A 25457-nucleotide genomic window follows, 5' to 3' on the forward strand; every position below is an offset into this window, starting at 1 on the left:
TTTAAAGAGTAAACATCTATGGTATAAAATTATGCACACATAATAGTAGACACAGAGTAATGCATAACAGTGTGACGGGGTGAGGGGACCTCAAGGTGACAAGAAAGCTGGTCCTGGGCTGGTCAGGAGGAGTCATTACCAAGACACTCACTCATAAAGCTCACCTACGATAACCTAATTACTACACATGTAATATATTAAAATATCTTAAAATACAATAAAATAGGCCAGGCACAGAGGATAATATAATAAAATAAAATAAATTAAAATGTAATAAAATAGGCTGGGCACGGTGGCTCATGCTTGTAATCCCAGCACTTTGGGAGGCTGAGGCAGGCGGATCACTTGAGGTCGGGAGTTTGAGACCAGCCTGGCCAACATGGCAAAACCCTGTCTCTATGAAAAATGCAAAAATGAGCCGGGTATGGTGGTGCGTGTCTGTAACCCCAGCTACTCGGGAGGCTAAGGCACGAGAAGTGCTTGAACCCGGGAGGTGGAGGCTGCAGTGAGCCAAGATTGTGTCACTGAACTGCAGCCTGGGTGACAGAGTGAAACTCTGTCTCAAAAAAAAAAAAAAAAAAAAAAATACAAAAACAACAGAAATGATGAACCAATTAATATGGTACAGCTGCAAACACCTCATATCTACTAACACTTTGCAGCATCCAACAACAATAAATAAGTGCTGATATTTTCTCTGTTTCATAGGTCAGGAAACAGAGGGAAAGTGCTGGTGAGATCCAGGCAGGGAGTTGAATCCCAGCCACCTGTCTGTAGAGTCTAGGCACCCTCAGCGGAGCCAGTGGACCCAGGAGCTGACATCAGAGGCTGAAATCCGAGCTATGTGGCATCCCTGTGGTCTCCTGTCCCAACCGAGTGTTGATCCAGGGTCCGCAGGCTCACGAGCTCTGGAGAAAAGAGGGAAACGGGTAAATGCTCCACTGGGTGCAGTGTTCTGTTTATTCCCTGAGGACTTTTCTCTCTTCAGTTGCTCCAAAACCAGATTCACCCTTTCTCTGAGGGAAGATGAGGCCCCCACTTTTTTCTTCCTCCCTCCCTGCTTTTCCCAGCTCCTGCCAGTTCCCTCCCATCACTCCATCAACATCAGCCCCTGCCCTTGCCCATCACCCATCGTGCACGGAGTGAAAGGGCCACAAGACTAAAGGACAAGACCCAAGAGGGAACCCAGTGCCCTCCCTTCCTCTCAGACCTGACCAGTCCTGTTACAGCGAGAGGCCTCCCCAAAGAGAGGCCCTGACCCTTGCTCTCAGTCCCCAGGCCCTCCTCTCCTGCAGAGGCACCTGCACACCAGGGCAGGCCCTGCCCACTGTGGGCTCTGCCCTCTATCTGCAGCTCAGTGCTCCTCCCCTCCCAGCCCTGAGCAGACAGCTCCTAACTGGGAACCCCATCAGGAAGGCTGGGGGGTCTAGCAGGCCCAGCATGGAAAGACGTGGCTGCCAGAGAATCCGCACCTGACGTGACCCTGGGACCCCCACCTTGCTTGAGAAGGCCTGGCCTCTCCTGACCCACAGCACCTACCGAGGCCTGTGACCTGCTCTTGAGTCACCACTGCTCCTACCTGGTCCACTTACTCCACCCCAGGGCTGCTGCTTGGTGAGGCTGCGAGGCCTTCCTGCTCTGTCCCTAGCAGGGATTCCACCTAGGCCACTGCCCTTGCAACCTACAAGGGATTTTCTCCATGTGAAGTAGGGGAGTCCCCTTAGCCTGAGGCTGCCTCCGCCCACCCTCTGCACCTGGGAACTGCCACTGCCACAGCCACCATCTCCCACACAGATTCTCCTGGAGAGGGGGCTCCAAATTTGAGTTCCTGTTTCATTTAATATGCTTTACAGTATTACAGGAAATCCTATTAAGATGGCAGAGCTGAAATTATGAACATCCTTATTGGACATCGCAGGAATTTTGTGAAATTTGAGTTCCTGTTTCATATAATATGCTTTACAATATTAGAGGAAATCGTATTAAGATTATAGAGCTAAAATTATGAATACCTTTACTGGACATCAACATTGAAAGCAGGAATTTTGAGAAACTGGCACATGAACTTCATACCCTTTTCCTGGCCAAAACCCCAGTGACCTATGAGAAAACCATTCCTGCCCACAGGGAAGCAGAACTGACATTCCCTCTACGGGAGACACCGCAGGTGAGAGCAGGAGCGACCACAGACCTGCGCTGCCCCTGCTGTGGGTGCCTCCTGGACGGGGCCCTCTTGCTGCAGGGCAGAGGATGAACCTTCCCATCTGCTCAGGCCTGAGGGGCCGACTGATAGTGCAATTAGGTTCAAGGATGAGAAACCAGCGCCCCTAACGCTAGACACGCAGAAGTGGGGAAAGATTCAGGTCTCCTGGACACCCCAGCCTCTCACTGTCCCCTGCGCTGCTTCTGTCTTTGCAGAAACACAAAACTTCCTGCTGTCTCTTTTCATCCCCCGCCAAACAACCTGACTGCGGGGAAATGATTCTGACCGTCCCTTACTCCAAACTTACCAGGCAGTGACTACCTTGAGAAAGGGAAATTGGCTCAGGGAGGGCGAGGTGAGGTCACAGAGCACAGAACAAAGCCCCCAAAAGATGGCACCTGGGGACTGTGACCCTCAGGGACTGGAGAAGAAAACACTCGGATGGCCGGGCGCGGTGGCTCACGCCTGTAATCCCAGCACTTTGGGAGGCCGAGGCGGGCGGATCACAAGGTCAGGAGATCGAGACCACGGTGAAACCCCGTCTCTACTAAAAATACAAAAAATTAGCCGGGCGCGGTTGTGGGCGCCTGTAGTCCCAGCTACTGGGGAGGCTGAGGCAGGAGAATGGCGTGAACCCGGGAGGCGGAGCTTGCAGTGAGCTGAGATCGCGCCACTGCACTCCAGCCTGGGCGACAGAGCGAGACTCCGTCTCAAAAAAAAAAAAAAAAAAAAAAGAAAACACTCGGAGGTGGGATGAAAACAGGGACCACAGCTGCCCTGATGAGGGGCTGGGCCCCGCTCCTCAAATGGCCCAGGAACATCTGCTTATCTACTCATCCCTGTCATCTGCAAGGAAACTCTAGGAGGCCAGGCAGTAGGAACCTGGAAAGAGCGGGGCCTTGAGTGGCCCAGAGGACACAATACCCCCGAGAAAGCTCCTGGAGGAGGTGCACGGGGAGCTGCAAAGTGGACAGAGATGGCCATGTGTGCTCAGGACCTTCTCTGTTACAAGGGGTCTCCAAAGGGCTACACAGGCAGGGCCCCCAGGCTGGGCCTCACAGGTCTTTTTCTGGGTGTCCACCCCGATGGCTGCAGAAATAGGGGAGAGGGATGCAGAGAGGAAGGGACTAGGGGCACCGCCTCTCCTCAGATTCCTCTCCAGTTTCTGGCCCTCCCCAGATTATAGCCACCTTTACTATTTGCTCCCTCTGAGGCCATGATCATCCAGGCCCTCAGCAATCAGCACGTGATTCCCAGTTCACACCGCCTGGATGCGCCCTAGTGAGCCTGAGAGACACAGAGACCAGCATGGGGACAAAGCAGGCACCGCAGCCCTCCCTGCTGCCCACTGCTCACCTGCAGCAGGAGGAGGCCACAGCCGGACATCTGACCCTCGCTTGGGAAGAACTTAGCGGTGTAGATGGAGATGCTGCTCCCATTCCCCTCCCAAATTCCCCAACTTCCATCCCCTGTTCCAGAAGCCTTGTCACCAACAAGCCTATTTTTGCAGGAGCAAGGAGGGGGCTCTACTGCCCGGAAAGGGGCCTTACCATCTCCAGAAACTGCTCCCTTTCCTCACCTGGACCCTCTGCAGCTGATGTTTTCTTCTTACAACAAAGGACATAGAGAATAATAACAAAAATAGCAGCAGCAGCAGCAGCAACAGCAGCAGCGACAGCAAGAACATATGGAATGTCTAGCCATTGACTCTGAAACACCAGCACTTTCCCTGAAAAAAAATTATAACTTGTTATACACTGAGCAGAGAGCCACAGCCATCCCTGCTGTCCCTACCGTGGCCTGACCCTCTCCAGGGTCACCCCAGGCTCACCAGAGGGCACAGGGTGAGTGCTGTGATTCCCGCTGTGTTCCATGTAGCAGGCGAACCTCTGCTCCTCGCCTTGGCGAATTCTGGTGGCCACCCAGGTCTGGTAGGTTCCATTCTGATCAGGCAGGATCCCCCCCCACTGCTGGGCGTTGTGGTTCAAAGACACCCCATCCTGACGCCAGGTCAGTGCGATATTCCGGGGATAGAAGCCGGAAGCCCTGCATGTCACGGTGATGTTGCCCTCTGAGGCCTCGCTGTGGGTGACGTTCACCATGGGGGGCACTGGAGAAGAAAGGGCAGAGCCAGTGAAGCCCTGCTCCCCTCTAAGGGAGATGCAGGGAACGGGGCTGCTCCTCTCCACTGTTCTCACTCTGGCTAAAGCCCTCCAGGGCCCCTGACCTGCAAGTCTGTCCTCACCCTGGGGCCCAGTTCCTCCAGGCTAGCAGGAGGATGGGCCTTGGGACTGTGGCCTCAGGCTCTGGGATCCCCGCATTGATGCTGAGGAGGGGGATGTTGGGGTGGACTCCTGGGTCGTGGGGCCAGGAGGGAACTCTCTGGGATGGGCAGGCTGGGAGGCAGAGGGGGCAGCCCTGGCCCTGAAGGCTTCCTCTCCTGCCTGACACCCGCCACAAGCTCAGGATTCGGTCAGAGGGCCCGCCGCTTTCCCAGGTTACAACACTGGAAGGTTCAGTCCCTGACTCACTGTCTTTATCCAGTGGCTCTAACGATAGAGGCAAATCAGGACACAAGATGCCAACAGGAAATGCTTGCATCCATAGCACAGGGAGGGTTTCCCTGGACAGAGTTGGGAGGCGGAGGCAACTCTAGCAGAATTGGAGGGAGAGGAGAGCCCCTGGCCAGGGTTGGTACCTGTTCTCCTGACGGCCACCCCGGATTCTAGATATCGCTGTAGTTTCTTCAGGCAGTCTGCCTGCACAGCGCGATAGTGTGTCTTGGTCTTCATGGTATCTTCCTTCCAGAAATTCCTGATGTTCAGAGCCAGGGTCTGAGCTCTGGAGGACTGGAGCTCTGTCCATTCCTGAGTCTCCAGGTTTTGGGAGAGGAAGAGCTCGCCATCGTAGTAGAAATGCCGCAAGCCCCCGGTGCTGTTGTCTTCATGAATCTCACAGACCTTAATCTCCTGGAGAGAATGCAAGCCTGCCCCCACCCAGCAGTGACTTCTCCATTCCCGAAACCATCACCTTTCTACTGAAGTGAGGAACTCAGCCCAGGGGGTACCCCTTCCTGGCCCTCCTCCATGCCACCCTGTGTGGGTTGAGTGCCGGCTCACCTCCCTGCTGAGATCCACTGACCCCCATTTGTCACCCCTAGCCCGAGCCAGATTCAGTGGGAAGACAGGTCCCTGCTCTCTCCCCCTAACTTTTCTGGAAAAAGCCTCTCCCCGCTGCCCACTCTCACCTCCTTTCTGGCCTTTGATATGAGCCAGGGTCATCCTGAGGTCCTTCCCGTTCTCTGTCAAGTCCGCAGTCTCTGTGTCCCAGGTCTTAGCTCCCAGGACATCTTCTGCCCACTGTCCCTGGGGCCTTGCCCTGCGCGTCTCCCTGTCATAGCGCACGAAGAGCTGACCATCCAGATGTCCCTCAGCAAGAAACTCTGATTGCACAGATCCATCCCGGGACAGCACCGTGACGTTGTAACGAAGACTGTGGAGCTCTGGGGAAGAGGAAATCACAGATGAAACTTCTTCCTGGAAATAACTTAACATCGATGTTTAACACACAGGTCTGCTGTCCCAAGCTTCCTGAGGAGGCAGGAAATGCACACGGGCAAAGGGACAAGAACGAGGATTTCAGATACAAGGAAAACTGTGAGGGTGGGAGGACAGAGGAGGGGACTGACGAACAGAAGAAGGGGGAATGGAGATGGCAAACTTGTAGGCCAGGTGCCAGGACTGGGTGGCCACAAGCCCCCTAAGGGAATAGGGGCCATGGGGTGAGGCTGCCCTGAAGGGGCAAGGGAAGGCAGCGGTGGAAGGAAGGTCTTGCCAGAGGGGACGGGGGGAATGGGAAGGGACTCAGGCTCAGGGGGACCCATGTCCAGTGTGGCTGTGGTGCACAAGTGAGGGTGAGATGGAGGCAAGGGGAGCTGCCTCGAGAAAAGACTCATCATGGGGCATGGCGGGGACAAGGGAGGGGGTGGTCATGAGGCACAAGGGGTAGGAAGGTTGTAGCCCCAGGGAAGCTTAGAGTGGGGTCAGTATCCCAGAGGGGAGCAATGGTGTGGGCTTGGGTCCAAAGTGGAGGAGTGGCATGACAAGGCCCCAGGACAGCAAGTGGGTGGAACAGCTAGTGTCCACTGGGGTGAGCAGGTGACAAAGAGTCAGTTGATCTTTTCAGCAAATAGTTCTGGGGGCACTGGTTGTTCAAATAAAATAAAATTGGACCCTTAATTTGTAGTATATACAAAAATTAACTCAAAATGAATCAAAGACCTAAACTCTACACTCAAGAACTAAAACCTAAAAATTTCTTAGAAGCAAACATTGGGGATAATCTTCATGACATAGGATTTGACAGTGCTTTCATGGATATGACGCCAAGGCACAGATAGAATAGAAAGAACTGACAAACTGGACTCATGAATATTCAAAACATCTGTGCATCAAAGGGCACAATCAGAGTGAAAAAGCAATCAACCCCTGAAATGAAATAAAAATTGCAAGTCGGCCGGGCGCGGTGGCTCAAGCCTGTAATCCCAGCACTTTGGGAGGCCGAGACGGGCAGATCACAAGGTCAGGAGATCGAGACCATCCTGGCTAACACAGTGAAATCCCGTCTCTACTAAAAAATACAAAAAACTAGCCGGGCGAGGTGGCGGGCGCCTGTAGTCCCAGCTACTCGGGAGGCTGCGGCAGGAGAATGGCGCAAACCCGGGAGGCAGAGCTTGCAGTGAGCTGAGATCCGGCCACTGCACTCCAGCCTGGGCGACAGCACGAGACTCTGCCTCAAAAAAAAAAAAAAAAAAAAATTGCAAGTCATATATCCGATAAGAGATTAGTTTCCAGAATATGTAAAAAAGTCTGACAAAAACAACAAAACAGTCAACCCACTAAAAAATGGGCAAAGTAGCCATGAGAAGCTATGTGGGGGAAAAAATGGGCAGAAGACTTAAATCGCCAATTCTTCAAAGAAAATATAAAAATGATCAATAAACACATGAAAAGATGCTCAATACCAGTAGTCACTAGGAAAATGCAAATCAAAACCACAATGAGATACCACCTCAAACCAATCAGGATGGCTATTATCACACACACACACACACACACACACACACACACACAGAGCAAGGTTGGCAGAGAGGTAGAGAAAATGAAGCCCCTGTGTGCGGCTTCTATTTCTGGATATATACCCCAAAATAAATAAATATATACCCCAAAATAAATAAATATATACCCCAAAATAAATAAATATATACCCAAAAATAAATAAATATATACCCAAAATAAATAAATATATACCCAAAAATAAATAAATATATACCCAAAATAAATAAATATATACCCAAAAATAAATAAATATATACCCAAAAATAAATAAATATATACCCAAAAATAAATAAATATATACCCAAAAATAAATAAATATATACCCAAAAATAAATAAATATATACCCAAAAATAAATAAATATATACCCCAAAATAAATAAATATATACCCAAAAATAAATAAATATATACCCAAAAATAAATAAATATATACCCCAAAAAAATAAATATATACCCAAAAATAAATAAATATATACCCAAAAATAAATAAATATATACCCAAAAGAAATGAAATATTTGCCAATATCCGAAAGGTAGAAGTAACCCAAGTGTCCACTGTCTGAGGAATGGATAACCGAGATGTGGTACATACATATCATGAGTATTATCCATCTTTAAAAGGAATGAAATTCTGACCCACACTACAACCTGGATGAACTTTGAAAATATTATTATTATTGTTTTATTTTTTAGTTTTTTAGAGATGGAGTTTCCCTCTTATTGCCCAGGCTGGAGTGCAGTGGCCTGATCTCAGCTCAATGCAACCTCCGCTTCCCAGATTCAAGCGATTCTCCTGCCTCAGCCTCCTGAGTAGCTGGGATTACAGGCACCTGCCACCATACCCGGCTAACTTTTAGTATTTTTAGTAGAGATGGGGTTTCACCATGTTGGCCAGGCTGGCCAGGCTGGTTTCGAACTCCGAAACTTGGGTGATCCACCTGCTTCAGCCTCCCAAAATGCTGGAATTACAGGCATGAGCCACTGTGCCCACCGAATCTCAAAAATATTATAAGTGAAATAAGCCAGAAACAAAAAGACAAACAACAAACATTACATGATTCTACTTAAATGAGGTATCTAGAGTGGTGACATTCATAGAAACAAAAAGTAGAATGGTGGTTACCAGGGGCCAGAGGTAGCGAGGAATGCAGAGTTACTGATTAATGGGTACAGAGTTTTGGGTTGCACAAAAATGTGAATGTAGCTAATGCCACTGAGTATACACTTAAAAGTGGTTAAAACAGTAAAATTTATGTAATGTATACTTTACCACAATTAAACATTTAAAGAACAAGAAATATCAGTCCTATTCAAACTGTTCTGAAAAACAGAGAAGAAGGGAATACTTCCAAACTCATTTTACAAAGCCAGGAATATCCTGATACCAAAACCAGGCAAAGACACATCAAAAAAAGAAAACTGCAGGCCTATATCCCTGATGAATAATGATGCAAAAATTGTCAAGGAAATACTAGCAAACCAAATTCAACAATACATTAAAAAGATCATTCTTTATGATCAAGTGGAATGTATTCCAGGTATGCAAGGATGATTTAACACACACAAATCAATCAATGTAATATGTCATATCAACAGAATAAAGGACAAAAGCCATATCACCATTTCAATTGACACTGAAAAAGCATTTGATAAATTCAACATCCCTTCATGATAAAAACTCTCAAAAAACTAAGCATACAAGGAACAGACCTCAATATAATAAAAGTCACATATGACAAACTCACAGCTAGTAACATACTGAATGGGGGAAAACTGAAAGCCTTTTCTCTAAGATCTGGAATAAGACAAGGATGACTAATTTTACCAGTTATGCAACACAGTACTGCAAATCCTAACTAGAGCAATCAGACAGGAGAAAGAAATAAAAGGCATCGAAACGGGAAAAGAAGTAGTCAAATTATCATTGTTTGCAGATCTTGAGGTCTGATGCTTGGAAAAAACTAAAGACTCCACCAAAAAACTATTAGAACTGAAGAACAAATTTAGTAAAGTTGTAGGATACAAAATCAACAGTAAAAAATCTGTAGCATTTCTACATGCCAACAGAAAATAATCTGAAAAAGAAATCAAGAAACGAATCCCATTTACAACAGCTACAAATAAAATAAAATACTGAGGAATAAACTTAACTGAAGAAGTGAAAGATTTCTCCAATAAAAACTACAAAACAGTGATGTGGCTGGGCGTGGTGGCTCACGCCTGTAATCCCAGCACTTTGGGAGGCCGAGGCAGGTGGATCACCTGAGGTTGGGAGTTCAAGACCAGCCTGACCAATGTGGAGAAACCCTGTCTCTACTAAAAATACAAAATTAGCCAGGCACAGTGGCACATGCCTGTAATCCCAGCTACTTGGGAGGTTGAGGCAGAAGAATTGCTTGAACCTGGGAGGCGGAGGCTGCGGTGAGCCAAGATCACTCCATTGCATTCTAGCTTGGGCAACAAGAGCGAAACTCCATCTCAAAAACAAAAAACAAAAAACACTTATGCAAAAAATTGAAGAGATATTCCATAAAAAATGGAAAACATACTCCATGTGCATGGATTGGAAGAATCAATTCTGTTAAAATGTCCATACTACCCAAAGCAATCTACAGATTCAGTGCAATCCCTATGAACACACTAATGGCATTCTTCACAGAAATAGTAAAAATAATCCTAAAATGTATATGGAACCACAAAAAAACCAGAATAGATAAAGCTATCCTGAGCAAAATGAACAAAACTAGAGGAATCACATCATCTGACTTCAAATTATACTACAGAGCTACTGTAACCAAAACAGCATGATACTGGCATAAAAACAGACACACAGACCAATGAAACAGAATAGAGAACCTAGAAACAAATCCATACATCTACAGTAAACTCATTTCCAACAAAGGTACCAAGAACACACACTGGGCAAAGGAGAGTCTCTTCAATAAATGATGCTGGGGAAACTAGACATCCCTATATAGAAGAATGAAACTAGACCCTATCTTTCACCATATACAAAAATCAAATCAAAATGGATTAAAGATGTAAATCTATGACCTCAAACTATGAAACTATAAGAGAAAACACTGGGGAAACTCTCTACGATGTTGGACTGGGCAAAGATTTTTTAAGTAATACCCCACAAGCACAGGTAAGCAAAGTAAAATTGCATAAATGGGATCATACCAAGTTAGAAAGCTTCTGCACAGCAAAGGAAACAATAAACAAAATGAAGAGACCATCTAAGAATGGGAGAAAATATTTTCAAACTATTCATCTGACAAAGGATCAGTAACTGAAACATATAAGGAGCTCAAACAACTCTATAGAAAAAAAAATCTAATAATCCAATTTAAAAATGAGCAAAAGATCTGAATAATCATTTCTCAAAAGAAGACATACAAATGGCAAACAGGTATATGAAAAGGTGCTCAACATCATGCGCCATCAGATGAAGGCAAATCAAAACTCTTACGATACAACATCCCACCCCAGATAAACTGGCTTTTATCCAGAAGACAGGCAAATAAGGAATGCTGGTGAGGATGTAGCAAAAGGGAACCCTTGCCCACTGTTGGTGGGAATGTAAACTAGTACGACCACTATGGGAAACAATGTGCAGAGGTTCTTCCAAAAACTAAAAATATAATAGAACTGTCATATGCTCCAGCACTCCCACTTTTAGGCATATACCCAAAAGAAAGGAAATCGGTATATTAAACAGCTGTCTACATTTCCATGTTTATTGCAGCACTATTCAAAACAGCCAAGATCTGCAAGCAACCTAAGTGTCCATCGCAGACAAATGGATAAAGAAAATGTGGTGTACATGTGTATGTCAAGTACTATTCAGCCACAGTGTCATTTGCAAAGAACTGGAGGTCATTATGTGAAGTGAAATAAGCCAGGCCCAGACAGACACACTTTGCATGTTCTCACTTATTTGTGGCAGCCTAAAATTAAAACAATTGACCTCATGGGGAGAGACAATAGAATGATGATTACCAGAGGTTGAGAAGGGTAGTGGGGAGTGGGGGAGTGGGATGGTTAATGGGTACAAAATATAGTTAGAATGAATAAGATCTAGTAGATAGCACAGCGGGGTGAGTAAAGTCAACAACAATTTATTGTACATTTAAAAATAACTGAAAGAGCATAATGGGATTGTTTGTAGCACAAAGAAAGGATAAATGCTTGTTGTGATAGATACTGCATTTACCCTGATGTGATTATTACATATTGTAGGCCTGTGTTAAAATATCCCAGGTACCCCATAAATATATACATATATATCTACTACATACCCAAACAAAAGTTAAAAATTAAAAACAAAGCAAGGGGTGGGAGTGCTGGCCAGAGAGAGAAAACCAAGGTAGAGGGAGAGATTCTCAGCCTGAGGAAGGGCCTGCCAAAAGGAGTAGTGCTGGAGGGGGAACAGTGGCACTGCAAGCAGGCAAAACAGATTTTAGGTATGTGGTGTAGGGAGTGAGAGCCCACTGGGGTCAAGGAACCAAAAGAAAAGAATGAAGGTCAAGGAACAGTTGGCCCAACGGCCTGTTTTAGGTCTGTGTTGGGGAGGGGAGATGGGCAGAGCAAGAACTGGAGGGCGGCATGACCATGGGGCAGGAGTGACTGTGGGAGAACTTGAGGTAGGGTGAGGACAGGAGGGGAGGGTGGGACTTGGGAAAGATGAGTACTTGCTGAGGGCCCAAGGCAGCTGGGCAAGAAGTGGGAGCAGTGCAAGGTCCCAAGGTGGAGAGGGGCGGAGGGACCCGGGAGGGATGGTTCAGCACCTGTGGGCTGGAGGGTGGGGTCCTCAAGAAGGTGAGGCTGAGGATGAAGGAGTGGGGAAGGGGCCACCGTGAGGCAGAGTCCAGAGCAGGCACCTGCACTAGAGAGGAGGGGGCATCTGCACTGCCCTGTGCCCTGCCTAAGGCCCAACTGCCATTAGCACCAGGGCTCCCCTTGGGTGGTCTGGAGGGGAGTGGGATGGAGGGAAGACCCCCAGAAAAAAGGCAGCACCAGAAAGTTAGGGTCAGGGACAGTTGGGAGTGGGAGGCATAGGGGCAGCACTGGGTGAAGGCTGCTTGTAGGAAAGGCCCATAAGGGAGGCAGGAGGGACTTTCGGTGGCGGGGGCAGGGGATGAGGGCAGAGGACACCCTGGAAATGGCGACAACGGCCGCGTCCGGCTCCCCGCACCACCGACAGCGCACCTTAGCCCCGCCCTGATAGTACAGCGCTCGCCGCTACCCACCCGACCGCCCGAAACGCCCCGCTGCTCCCGCTCCGCCGAGGACCGCCAGGAACAGCACTCACCAGCAGCGGCTCCCGGACGTGCAAAAGGGAATATGCTGGCCAGAAATAGCAAGACCCGGCCCGGTCCCATGGTCCCGACGTCCCCACCCTCTCAGCGGCTCAAGCAGTGGCGAACTGAGCTAAGCCCGGGGGAATGCGCGGCAGAAACTTAATCACCTGGCCCGGCCCCGACCGCTCATCCAATGAAACTGGGGCCCGGAACTTAGGACCAATCAGGAGCGGAGAGGGCGGGGCCACGCTCGGAAGAGAAACTTCCAGTGGGCTGGAGACCTGGGGAGATTTAGAAGGCTGGACTTGGCTCCCAGAAAAGGGGAGCACGCGGGAGCGCAGCCTAAAGCAGGGACGAGCTTCGAGTAGCTGAGAGTACAGCTCCAACTTCATGAGCACGGCCAGGGCCCTGCCCGCCCTCCCGGCATCGCGACCACCCATCCCCACACCCCCACCCCTAGGAGCGCGGGCCTCACCAAGCCCCATTCGCCGGCCGCCCCATCAGACCGGCTCTCGCTGGCTTGTTCCTTCCAGGACAGACAACGCGTGGCTATTCTCCCAACACACTCCCTTAACCGCGCACAGTGTCACTGGCAATGAGAATAGTGACCAGATTTGCAGACCTGTTTCCAGATGTCAGCCACCTCTGCCTCTCAGAAGCACCTGCCCCAGTAGAACAGCTCAGACCACAAACTCTCTTAGACGTTTCAGCTTTATAATCTCCTTCTCCTCCCTTTGACTCAAAGCCAGGCCCCCCCTTTCACCCCCTTATATCCTTTAAGTGTCTGAGGTCTCCCAGGGCCGCCTCTCTATTCAGTCCCTGGGTGATCACAGGGCCAACGAGGCGGCTCCCCATGGTTCACTACAACAAGCTCTTTCCAGACTCCCTTTTCCAGCCTGATTTAGGACATCTGTACCTCTGGGACCATAGTCCCCTTCAATGTGGCAGATCTACAAGGACTCTCTACACATCTCCCACCACATCATCCTCTCTTCCTCCTCAGTTTCTCTTAAGAGCATCACCATCCTTGGTCCCTTCTGATTTCCTCTTTCCCCTTCATCTCCGGGAGTCAAAGTCAGCTCCTCCAATCCTATTTCAATCCCACAGCCACAATGTTAGTCTAGGCTTTCCCCTCCCTTCAGCCTAGATTACTGCACAGGCTTCCTAAACACTGTGCCTGCCTCAGTTACAACCAGAGTGCTCCAAGCCACCCACAGCGCCCCATCTGCTGAATGTCACACATGATGGATGCTTCTACTCTGTCATGGAAACCACAGCTGCCATAACCTGCTGTCTGGCACCACCCCCATTTCTCTGGTGACATCTCCCCAGGGTTGCAGTAAAAGTGGGCTCTGGGATCTCCTCACCCTATCCCACCAGGATGCCGCTTCTCAAGCAGTTTCCCTCTTCCAGGTTACTGTCACCTCTGACTTGGAACCCATCAGACCGCACCATAGCCTTAAAATCTTCCCAATGAGGCTGTTCTGAGTGCAGTGGTGTTTACAACTAATTGATTACAATCAGTTATAGATGTCTTTGTTTCTTCTTACTCCCACTGTTTCACTTGACTAGCCTTTAAAAGAAAAAGAAAAGAAAAAAGAAAAAAAGGAAAAAAATCTTCCAGGGTAGATAGTGGTGATGATGGTACAACCTTGTGATTATGCTAAAAGACACTGAGCTGTACACTTTAAAAGGATAAATTGTGTGGCATATGAATTCTCAATTCTCAGTAATAAGAATGCTGTCTGGAAAGCCTCTTTCTACTAAGAGAATTGCCTTGTCCCCAATGTGCATCTCTTAGTCGCTGGGACATCTAGGCAGTGGTCTTCAAACCTAGCCACTGCGTAGAACCACCTGGAGAGTTTTAATATCCGTGTTCCCAGGCCACAGCCATAACCTAGGTTGTTAAATCAGTAAACCTAGGTTGGACCTAAATCTCAGTATCCTTTAAAGTTCCCTACATGTTTCCAATGTATAGTCAAGTCATAGAACTACTGATTTAGTCTGTGGTTTGAACCTTCCTGATAGTACTCACTGTGCCCTGCCTTGAATCTTTTTTAATTTTTTTAATTTTTTAAAGAGAGGAGTCTTGCTCTGTCACCCAGTTGGAATGCAGGGGCATGATTATAGCTCACTGCAGCCTTGAATGTCTGGGCTCAAGCAATCCTCCCACCACAGCCTACTGAGTAGCTGGGACTACAGGCGAGTGCCACCACACCCAGCTGTCACCTACCATCTTCTACCCTATGAACCCTCCAAGATCAGGAAATGTGCCCATTTCTTCTTTGTCAGCCTCACAAACTTTTTTTTTTTAAGTTAAAGTATACCTGTCATTACTAACTAGTCCCCCATGATCCCTAGCCTATACTTTTCTGTGGATTAAAATGTAGCATATTTGAGAATTTTAACAATTTCTTAGTTTTCCCATTCACATTCACTGATGATTTATTTTGATCCTCATAATTTATTGAGCACAGCAGGGACTGGGGTCCTTTCCCCACCTCAGAGAGATTATTTTCACTGCTAACGGTAGTAAGCCTAGTGAGAGACAGAGAGGGAGATGGACCCAGCCCTTCCCTCCACAGTGTCTACCCTCCCTCCAGGACCTTCTCCCTGTGCCAGCTCCAGCAAAGGATCTCATTCAGCTCACCGCCAAAAAAGACTTTTAATAGTTCAATAAAAAGAATGAATATGCAAGGTTTGTTCTAAGGCATTTAGAAGTGGTTTCAGGGAGACATGAAGCCAGTCCTCTCTGGGGCTAGGGAAGGCCAAGATGGTCTTGAGCTCCAGGAGAGTTGCTTCTTAGTGCCCAGGCCTGGGCGTCCCTCCCCCACCAAGCCTCCCAGGTCTTCTGTCCAAAGCCCTCCCCCTCCACCCCACCACCAGCCCCGTCTGCTCTGCCCCATCAACTACGTTTTCTCCCTTAGCACTTGCCTTATACCCCATGCACTCACGAGCATAGAGGCGATTTCCTTCTCCCAGACTTTAGGCGCCACTGCAGGGTCCGGAAAAGAAAGAGAAACGGCCCAGCGCGGTCGCTTACATAACCCAGGGCGGGGCTGCGCTCCGCCCCCGAAAGCTTTTCTTTTTTTTTTTCGACGGAGTTTTCCTTCTTGTTGCCCAGGCTGGAGTGCAATGGCGTGATCTCGGCTCACTGCAACCTCCGCTTCCTAGGTTTAAGCGATTCTCCTGCCTCAGCCTCCTTGCTAGCTGGGATTACAGGCATTCACCACCATTCCCGGCTAATTTTGTATTTTTAGTGGAGACGGGGTTTCCCCATGTTGGTCAGGCTGGTCTCGAGCTCACGACCTCAGGTGATCCGCCGGCCTCGACCTCCCAAAGTGCTGGGATTACAGGCGAGAGCCACAGCGCCCGGCCTTGCCCGCAAGCGTTTTCAAGTCTGCGGCCCGGAGTTCACTGCGAGGACTGGGATCACCCGTCACCCCGCCCTGGTCTACGGAAAACGAAACGTGTTTACTGATCTAGAAACGGAATAACGGCGCTGGGGAGGGCGGAGCTGCCTTCAGGCTTCTGGTCTCCAGCTGCGGGTCACTCACACCTGCCGCTGTGAAATGCAGACCCGCGGGGCAGGAATTCCGAGTCCGGGCTGGAGCGCGATCTGGATTGTGACTCGCTTGAAACAGCACTGCGGCGGATTCGGATCCGGGTGAGTAGGGAAATGAGCCTCAGTCCCTCCCACGGGCCGCCCACGGATTCCAGGATGCGAAAACGCTTCCTGCTGCTCCACCACCCCTGGAAGGCAGAGGCCTCCTCTGGGCGGTTCTGATGGAAACGGGCTCTACCGCCCGCAGGAAAACCCACAACTAACGGGCCAGGAAAAAGCCTCTCAGGGTCCCGCCACTTCAGTGAGGATCCTGATTTACGCCCCGAGTGTGGCCTCCATCAAAGACTGGAGTGACCTTCACTGAAATGATACAAGGGGCCCAGGTCGCTGCGGCTCTCAGAATGCGGTGACAGCGCCGCCTCGCGTCCCTTCCCTGATCTGCCCCCGGCGGATGCGGACACGTTTGTTGGCCTGGAGGCTGGAATACACCGGGGATCAAATGCAGAGAATGCAGAAAAGAGGGAAGGATGGGGGGACGCGTTGAGGAAAGGAGGGAAGAGATAGGAAGAAAAGGGGAGAGAAAAAGTCAAGGAGAGATTTTTTTTTTTTTTTTTTTTTTTTTTTTTGGAGACGGAGTCTTGCTCTGTGGCCCAGGCTGGAGTGCAGTTGCGGGATGTCACTGCAAGCTCCGCCTCCCAGGTTCACGAGTAGCTGGGACTACAAGCGCCCGCCACCACGCCCGACTAATTTTTTGTATTTTTAGTAGAGACGGGGTTTCACCGTGTTAGCCAGGATGGTCTCGATCTCCTGACCTCGTGATCTGCCCTCCTCGGCCTTCCAAAGTGCTGGGATTACAGGCGTGAGCCACCGCGCCCGGCCGGAGAGATAAAATTTAAAAGACGCAGTTTCATTATTTCTTTTATTTTTGCCCTTTATCTAGTTTTACTTATGAACATTTTTACCATAGCTTTCTCTCTCTCTGAATCCGTAAATATAATGCTATTATTGCTTTTTCAGAGCCTGTGAGTGTAAGTTGCGGAGAGCATGACCCTCTACCTCCAGATGTGTCAGGGTGTGTCTCCTGGGCACAAAAACAAGGTTTTTGTTTTGTTTTGTTTCACATAAGCAAAGTACAAGTCTCAAAGAGGATAATATTTTTAAATCATCTTATTGGGGGCATACTTTGCATGTAATAAACTGCATCTATTTAAAATGTTCAACTTGTTGAATTTTAGCTATTGTACACACCCCCATCTCCATTACCACAGTGAAGATAAAGAAGATTTCAATCGTCTCCCAAAGAACAGCTACACGATAAAATTCTATGCTGTCATTAAAAAGAGTAAGAGCAATTTTAAGCATTGCTATGAAAAGATGCGCCAAGCATACTTCTAACCTTTTTTTAAAAGGTTAAGGAGGCTGGGCGCAGTGGCTCATGCCTGTAATCTCAGCACTTTGGGAGGCTATGGCTGGCATATAACCTGAGGTCGGAAGTTCAAGATCAGCCTGGCCAACATGGTGAAACCCTGTCTCTGCTGAAAATACAAACATTAGCCAGGTGTGGTGGCGGGTGCCTGTAGTTCCAGCTGTTTGGGAGGCTGAGGTAGGAGAATCGCTTGAATCTTGGAGGCAGAGGTTAGAGTGAGCCAAGATTGTGCCACTGCACTCCAGCCTGGGTGAAAATGCCACTAATACCACTGACATAATATTAATATATATTTTAAGTAGGGGAAAACCTGGAAGATTCCTCATGAAAGTTTTGACAGTGACTCCAGAGACTGGGATAACTTTGTGACTTTCATTTCCTCTTAAATGTTGTGCTGGGGTCTGACCAGCAGACTCAAGCTGCACGATGGATGAATAACATACTCAGACACCAATATTCAGTGAATGAGTGCGCCAGGGGGCCGGGCCACTCACAGAAGGGGTTGTGGCAGCTGGGTACCCTCAGTAACTGGCCCTGTGGGCCTTTATTCAGCACAGATTTAATGACAAAGGCTTTGAGTCAACACATCTGTTGGTAATTAATCTAGTCGCTGTCCCCCGGAGAGAGCAGTACTACAAATGATCAAAGGTTGGTCTTAGGACTGCATGAGTAAACATGCTCTTTAAACTCCCTTACATGTCTTTGTACCTACTCGAAGCTATTAACTCAAGGTAAGAGGATTAGGCTGGTATCCAAGGTAGAGGATTTCAGTCATAACCCTATCCTGAGGCTTTTGCAACACTTTCTGCCTTCCAAGAAGGTTTGTGTCTATTTCCTATAACTTTATAATTATTCCCACCACCTGACCAATCCCCTACGATGTTGAAATTTTATCTTTTAGTATAAACTTAGATTTGGGTGGATTGCAGTGTTTCATGACTATAATCCCAGTTCTTTGGGAATCAGAGGTAGAAGGATCACTTGAGCTGGGGAGTTCCAGGTTGCAGTAAGCTCTGATTGTGCCATTGCACTCCAGCCTGGGTGACAGGAGGAGACCCTGTCCCCAAAACAGAAAAATAAATAAAATTTCAAGATAATAAAAATTATAAACTTGTATCTATGTGGAGGTTAAGGAAGAGAATATTTCAGTTGAAAATATGAGGCTAAGCCCTACAACGAAATAGTTACAGAGTTTTAAAAACTAAAATGTTCATTAAAACCCACCACCAGAAACTCTCGTTCAAGAGGATCATTCCTATTTTCATGGCATTGAATCTTTCTTAAAGTGCCTTTGGAAGAGATGTTTTCAGTGGAATAAAGGGATATGTAACAATATTTACAAAAGGGGTTGGCTGTAATAAAAAGGAAAACGCAAATGAGTGGGGACACAGTTCCATTTATTCTCAAAGCACGTTTGAAAACTGCGTAGCCATAGCGTCCTTGGGTGGAGACAAAGTCGAGGCAGATCTTGTTCCTGGAGTATTGATCTGATTTTGGAACCGGTCAAAGGCTTTCAGAAATCAGGCTGACTTTCAGATCTAAAGTCTCAAGAATGTTCGTTCTAGCAGTGAGCCCGTGGCAAGAATCTAACCCGTCTGGGCGATGCTCGCTCTGCTTCCACCTAGTGGCAGTGGTTGGAAGGACAGGGCACAGTGATACTGTATTGGTGGGTCTGAAGCCAAGGTGAAACCGCCTTTGCAAAATTATAACTAGAGAAATCATGACAGTGAAAGATATCAAACCTAACTGACCCCATCTTGCTTCTAACCGCTAAACTGCCCTTGTTCATTTCTAGGCGTAGGCTGAACTAGCCTTGGGAAGGAATTTAGTTTATAGCTTGAAGGAAAACTGTTCTTGTAAAACGAAGAAAGGCTACCGGCCATTAAGTTAGGATGAGACGGGCTGGAATTCTAAATATTACCAGCCATTATTCCGGAGGTCATAAGATTTGCAACTTATCCTGTTACTCTTGTAGGCAACATCACTATTGTGAACCTCAGAGCAGCCTTTTGAGATGTCTTTTCAGGTTTTTGCATTTCTAACAACTGGAGGACCCGATCTGGACCTGCCAACCAGTCCTGTGGCCCCGACTCAGGAGCTGACTCAGCCTGAGAGAATAGCCTCCACTCACTATGATTTCATACCAGGGCCAACCAATCAGCTCTCCTGATTCACTGGCCCCTCCATCCACCAAATTATCCTTAAAAGCTGATCAGAGTTTTCAGGGAGACTGATTTGAGTAATAAAACTCTAGTCTCCCGCACGGAGGGCTCTGCATGAATTACTCTTTCTCTGTTGCAATTCTCCTGTCTTGGTAAATCGGTTTTGTCTAGGTAGTGGGCAAGATGAACCCACTGGATAGTTACCAAGGGAGTCCAGGCCAGTGTACAGGATGTGCTTTGCCCTAGTGGGGTCCTGGTAGCGGACGAAAGGCGAGGACACTCAGGGAATAAAGGGCAGAGGAAGAAGGAGCACAAGGGAGGACCCAAAGCCTCCAGACCTCTCCTTCCTTCCCTCCCTGTTAGGGTTGGAGGGACCAGCACTGTCCCAGGAGGGGCGGCCGGTGGGGTGCAGAAAATACCCTGGTTGCAAAGGGGTGTCACGTGCCCCCCCACAAAGGTCCTGGCTGTCAGCTGCTACTGATGAGTTCAAACTAGGAGGAGATTCACATGTGTCCTCTGCCAAGTAGACTCCTTATCTCCCACTCTGGCTGGTTCCCCAAATCCATTCTTATAAAGCACAAAAACCAAGAGCCAAATTCTGCCTGACTTTTCTAACAGCTGGAAGGTCCTCCCCCTTCCCATTCCTCACATGCTCCCTTCTTGCCCCGCCTCCTCCTCTTTGTCTCCACTTCCTCATCCTTTTCCCTCTCTGGACCCTGCTCCTGAGTATCTCCCACCTTCTTCAGAGGACTTCCCCTCATGGAGTACAGATTCCTCCACCTCCAGGAAAAAGAGACAACGGCCACTGAGAGAGACCTGATAAATGCCTGTGACGCCACCCCTGAGGTCAGCCTCTCCCTCAGCGCTGGCTCTGGCTGTGTTTGTTTTTTTGTTTGTTTGTTTGTTTTTGAGACAGGGTCTTACTCTGAAGGTCAAGGTAGAGCAGTGTCCCCATCACAGCTCATTGCAGGCTCCAACTCCTGGACTCATGCAATCCTCCCACCTCAGCTTCTCGAGTAGCTGGGACTACAGACTGGAGCTGCCACACCCTGTGTGTGTGTGTGTGTGTGTGTGTGTGTGTGTGTGTGTGTGTGTGTGTATTTTGTAGAGACTGGGTCTTACTTTGTTACCCAGGCTGGTCTCGAACTTCTGGCTTCAAACAATTCTCATGCTTCAGCCTCCCAAAGTGCTGAGATTATAGACATAAACCACAATGCCTGGCTCCTGTGTGTGTACATACAAAGTGCTAAACCTGGTGCCTAGGAAACATCCCCACCTTGGCATTGCTTGCAAGAGTCGGTATTTTGTGCACCTGTGGTTTTATTTCGGGAGCTGGGACAATTATATTCATCAGAACAGCACAGTGTCAAGGCCCTCACCCCCAGAAAGCTTACGGGACACTGTTTTATGGAGGAGAGTGAGATTGGAGGAGCCCTTGACTCCAAGTCTCCTGATCCTTCTTACACAAAGAGATGCTGAAAAAAAGTGCAGGACACTTCATTTCCTCCTGAGACCAGACAGGGAAACCAGAGCCACCATGGATGTCAAATTCCAGCAAGGAAACACCAGTATAGCAAAATCTCCACGTCACATTTTAAAGCTCACACAATGGCTCAAAGAGAACCAACATCAAAAACCCGAATTCCTAGCTCAGGTGAGGTCACCGAAGTTGCCTGTGAGGTTTCGTGGAACTGCAGGTAGAAAGGGCATCTTTACTGAGAGCTGCAGCCCAGTTGCTCCTGCATCTTGGGGCCCCTTGAAAGGACCCGCTCTCTTTAACAGCACGTCGTGAGGCCATTTCCGGGGAGAAATGTAGACTCTCCTTGGACTCCTGAGGTTTTTACACTTACTTGCTGACTCTGTGGACTTTGACTTCATCATTAAACATCTTATAATGATGTAATTTCCTTTGACTGTAAGTGTAGAACAGGATGCTGTTCCTGAATCAGGAAACAAGGGACTAGTGACCTGCACTGTCGCCCCGCTCCGTGGTGCTCAGATGCAGTGAAATCATGAGGCAACAAATCTATGGCTAGGTAAACAGAGAACTCCATTTCAGCAAATGTTTCAGATGTTCCTTCTTGCCTAGTAATGTTCTAGCTTTACCCCAGCCTTAATCTTTTAAAATGTATATTTTCCTTGGTGTTGATTTTAAAATAATTCATATGTATTTATTACACTGGGTTTTTTGCAGTAAGCCACCTCGAATGTTGTTATAGAATTAAAGTAAGCAAATAAATGTGTGGTTCTCCATGGAGTTACTGCTAACACCACGTTAAAAATGTATTAACCCCAAATCCAATAACTTCTCACTCCTCTACTGTCTTCTCACTGGAGCCATCCTCTCCAAGATAGTAAACCGGAGGGCTTTCCAGCCGAGCTTCCTGCTGACTCTCATGCCCGCTGTCCATCACCCACACAATAGGCAGAGTGAGTCTTTCAAATGGGAATTAGAACTCATCCTCACCACCACATCCCACAGACACTCCAGCCTCTTCCCTTCCTAGCACGTTGAAACCCCAGTCTCTCACTATTTCCTACAGCCACTCATCACAGGATCCCTCTGGCCACTGTGGCCTTATCCCACCCCTCTCAGCCCAGCTCACTCATCTCCACTAACACTGCTCAATCCTGTCTCAGGCACCTCCCCCTGGAACTCCCCATGTGCACCTGCTCCCCAGGGATCCAAAGGCCCCTCACACCATTCAGGTCTCTGCTCAGATGTCCAGTGGTCAAATTCTCAGGAACATCTTGATCAACAAAATATATCTCCTACCATTCTCACCTCCATCAATCTTCTAGCTCAAGCATATTTTCTCCGTAACAATTATCACTGATATTAGAATTGTTTTCATTTGTTGTCTGTATCAATGACACAAGTTCTTTGAGGCAGGGACCTTGTCTAGTCACCACTTGGATTTCCAGCATCTAGAAATCCAAATACAGAGACGGGGCTCAATAAATATGGGTTGAATAAATGGGTGAATATAATGGTACACTGCTTTTGAGAAGCAATTTGATAATATGTATGAGAAGGCTTAAAAATGTTCATGCCCTTTCACCTAATAACTTATATTTGAGAAATCTGTGATTTTAAAACCAAATCCAATATCTGGAAAGATCTTTAGGTATAAGGATATTAATTACAATAGTGAAAAAAAAATTACAAAAGAAAAGTGGCTAGGTCCTTTGTTTGGAAATAACCTACAGCTATTTGGCACCATTTTCCCAACAGCATGTGCTCACTATATGTCTCTGTGTCACATTTTGGTAATTATTGAAGTATTTCAACCTTTTTCATTATTATACCTGTATGGCGACCTGTGGTCAGTGGTCTTTGAAGTTACTCTTGTAATTGTTTTGGGGTACCATGACCCACACCCTTATAAAATGGTGAACCTTATTGATAACTGTTGTGACTTCTCCACCAACTGGCTGGTTTACTGACTCTCTCTCTCTCCCGGCCTTCCCCATTCTGTGAGACACAGAAATATTGAAGGCAGGCCGGTTAGCAACCCTACAATGGCCTCTAAGTGTCCAAGTGAGGAGAAGAATCTTGCTGCAAAGTTCGCTGTGTTATTTTAAGAAATTGCCATAGCAATTTTCAGCAACCACCCTTCTGATCAGTCAGCAATTATTAACATTGAGACAAGACTCTCCACAGCAAAAAGGTTAGGATTAGCTGAAGCCTCAGGTGATTGTTAGCATTTTTTAGCAATAAAGTAGTTTTACATTAGGGTATGTACATAGTTCATTTTATACATAATGCTATTGTACACTTAAGAGACTACAGTCAAGTGTAAATATAACTTTTATATGCACTGGGAAACTGAAAAATTTGTGTGATTTGCTCTGTTGCCATGGTCTGGAACCAAACCTGCAATATATCCGAAGTATGACCGTAATTTCTCTTTCCCTCTTCTTGCTGGCCCAGAATGATACTGTAGGGATTTGCCATCTCTGGTAGGTCTGGGCACTTTGTATCCTTTATAACTTTGGCTCCTGGAATATGACACTGGTACAGGCCTCAAGCTCTGTTGGACTAGTGAGCCTCCTCCCATTCTTCCTGAACTAGAACCAAAGCTCCGTGCACACACTGTGCATGTGTGAGCCTGTGTAGAGATGTCGGCTTCCTGCAGCGTGTTCTGAAGGGGTGTCCTGTTGTGACTGGGGGCACAGCCACAGACCACTGGGCAGAGGTGGTTCAGAAGGGAGTGGATGGCCCCAGTTTTGATCATCTGAAAACAGGAAGGTCCTCAGACAAAAACCCACGTCTTAGAAGGCAAAACTGCCTGAGAGTGGACAGCGGCTAGCCAGCTCACCATCCGGGATATCGCTCTGCACTGGGAGGGAAGATGGCCGCTGCCATGGTGTAGGGGTCCAGGAACCAGGCAGGGAGGCCTTCCTGGTGGGCGGTGCTTCTCACAGCTGGTAGCTGAAGCATCTTTAGATGAGGCCAAAGACCTCACGTTCCTCACTAGCTGACTTGTCCCCCCTCAGTGGAAAAAGAACCCAGAAATTTCTTAAAATTTAGGGGAAAGGGACTTTCCCTCTTGTCTCTTAGTGCTAGGGTTATGCATGACACATACTTGCATTGCAATGTGGACACAGCTTAAAGTCTTAATTATTAGAATATAAGAGGCTCAAACTACTGTTGTTATGTATATGTGAAACTATACATATAAGGTTAAACAACCTGCAACCAATTAACATTGAGGAGACATCACATTTGTAAATTTTAAAACAATATTGACAGGCATTTAGAAAAACAACAAATGAGACTTTTGCAAGACAATCTAAATGGTACGCATATAATAACATTGCTTCGTGAAAAGGACATTTGAACCATCTGAGTCTCTGCTTTAGGTTATAACTCCAAAATGGACTAGTCCCCAATAATTTACAGTAGGCAGCCCCAGGCCACAAAGAAAGGTGTCAGGGCAGACCTGAGACCTGGAGTGAGTCACCCCCCTCCCTCAGGGACAAGAGTGAATCCTCTAAGACCCCTCTTCCTCCAGGCCCTCCACCCAGTCATCAGGGAGACAAGAAGAAGTCCACACAGCACTAAGGCCCAACTGTCTCACCGTCCTCACTTCCATGGACAGAGCCCAGGTGAGAGCCATCCCTGAGCCTCCTCCATCGTCTCCCACAGCCTCAGCACCGTTGTCTGCCTTGAGTCCACCAGGACTGAGCTCCTCATGCCCTTTCCCTGTTGGTGTCAGTCACATTGGGTCCCCCAAACACTCTGCATTCACATCCCCACAAGGCTCCGCACACCCCTATTCTGTCTCCCCATACCCCCTCCCGAATCCAGAAATCTTCCCGCTGTGCCCCCGGGAATTCTCAGCCCAGGATCAGCAAAACCTCCACATCCTGCCTCAGATGTTCCTGCACCTCGCAGCTCCAGCGATGTCTGTGTCTCCCAGAGGATGTGGCCCCTTCCAAAATCCTCCCACATGGGGGAGTTTCCACAGGGACCTTGTACCCTTGGCCCAGAGGTGGGGTGGCATCCTCACTCTTCACTGTGGTTCTTCAACCTTTCTGCCTCCTTCATCCCTAAGTCCCCTAAGCTGTCATCAGATTTGGGCCCCACTCCCCTCATTGCAGCCATTCCCTGTGGGCTGCAGGCCGTTCCTCTCAGTCCTGACTCTTGTAGCTTCTGGTTCACTATTGCCCTCTCC

General features: G+C 47.9%; 1 protein-coding gene and 1 pseudogene across 4 annotated transcripts; one reads left to right on the top strand and one right to left on the bottom strand.

The window, feature by feature from the left end:
* On the bottom strand, positions 1 to 16273 carry LOC123572792 (MHC class I polypeptide-related sequence B). 4 transcript variants are annotated; one of them, XR_012434008.1, is made up of 6 exons: positions 12635 to 12761; positions 5451 to 5705; positions 4902 to 5189; positions 4035 to 4313; positions 3560 to 3932; positions 1 to 908 (listed from the first exon to the last, which is right to left on the bottom strand). XR_012434008.1 is itself a non-coding variant. In XM_074038525.1 (6 exons), the coding sequence occupies exons 2-6, from the start codon at positions 5482 to 5484 to the stop codon at positions 841 to 843; spliced, it is 819 nt and encodes a 272-aa protein (XP_073894626.1). In that variant the 5' UTR covers positions 5485 to 5705; positions 15578 to 16273; the 3' UTR covers positions 1 to 840. The 4 variants fall into 4 exon arrangements, 3 of the variants coding, with proteins under 3 accessions (XP_073894626.1, XP_073894624.1, XP_045246069.2); XM_074038525.1 differs by lacking the exon at positions 12635 to 12761 and adding an exon at positions 15578 to 16273 and having other exon boundaries at positions 3783 to 3932; XM_074038523.1 differs by lacking the exon at positions 12635 to 12761 and adding an exon at positions 15558 to 15639 and having other exon boundaries at positions 3783 to 3932.
* Positions 16137 to 25457, top strand: part of LOC135970337 (saoe class I histocompatibility antigen, A alpha chain-like) — a 26938-nt pseudogene continuing 17617 nt past the window's right edge.

The sequence above is a fragment of the Macaca fascicularis genome, chromosome 4 (assembly GCF_037993035.2).
Source record: "Macaca fascicularis isolate 582-1 chromosome 4, T2T-MFA8v1.1".
NCBI classification, from domain to species: Eukaryota; Metazoa; Chordata; class Mammalia; order Primates; family Cercopithecidae; genus Macaca; species Macaca fascicularis.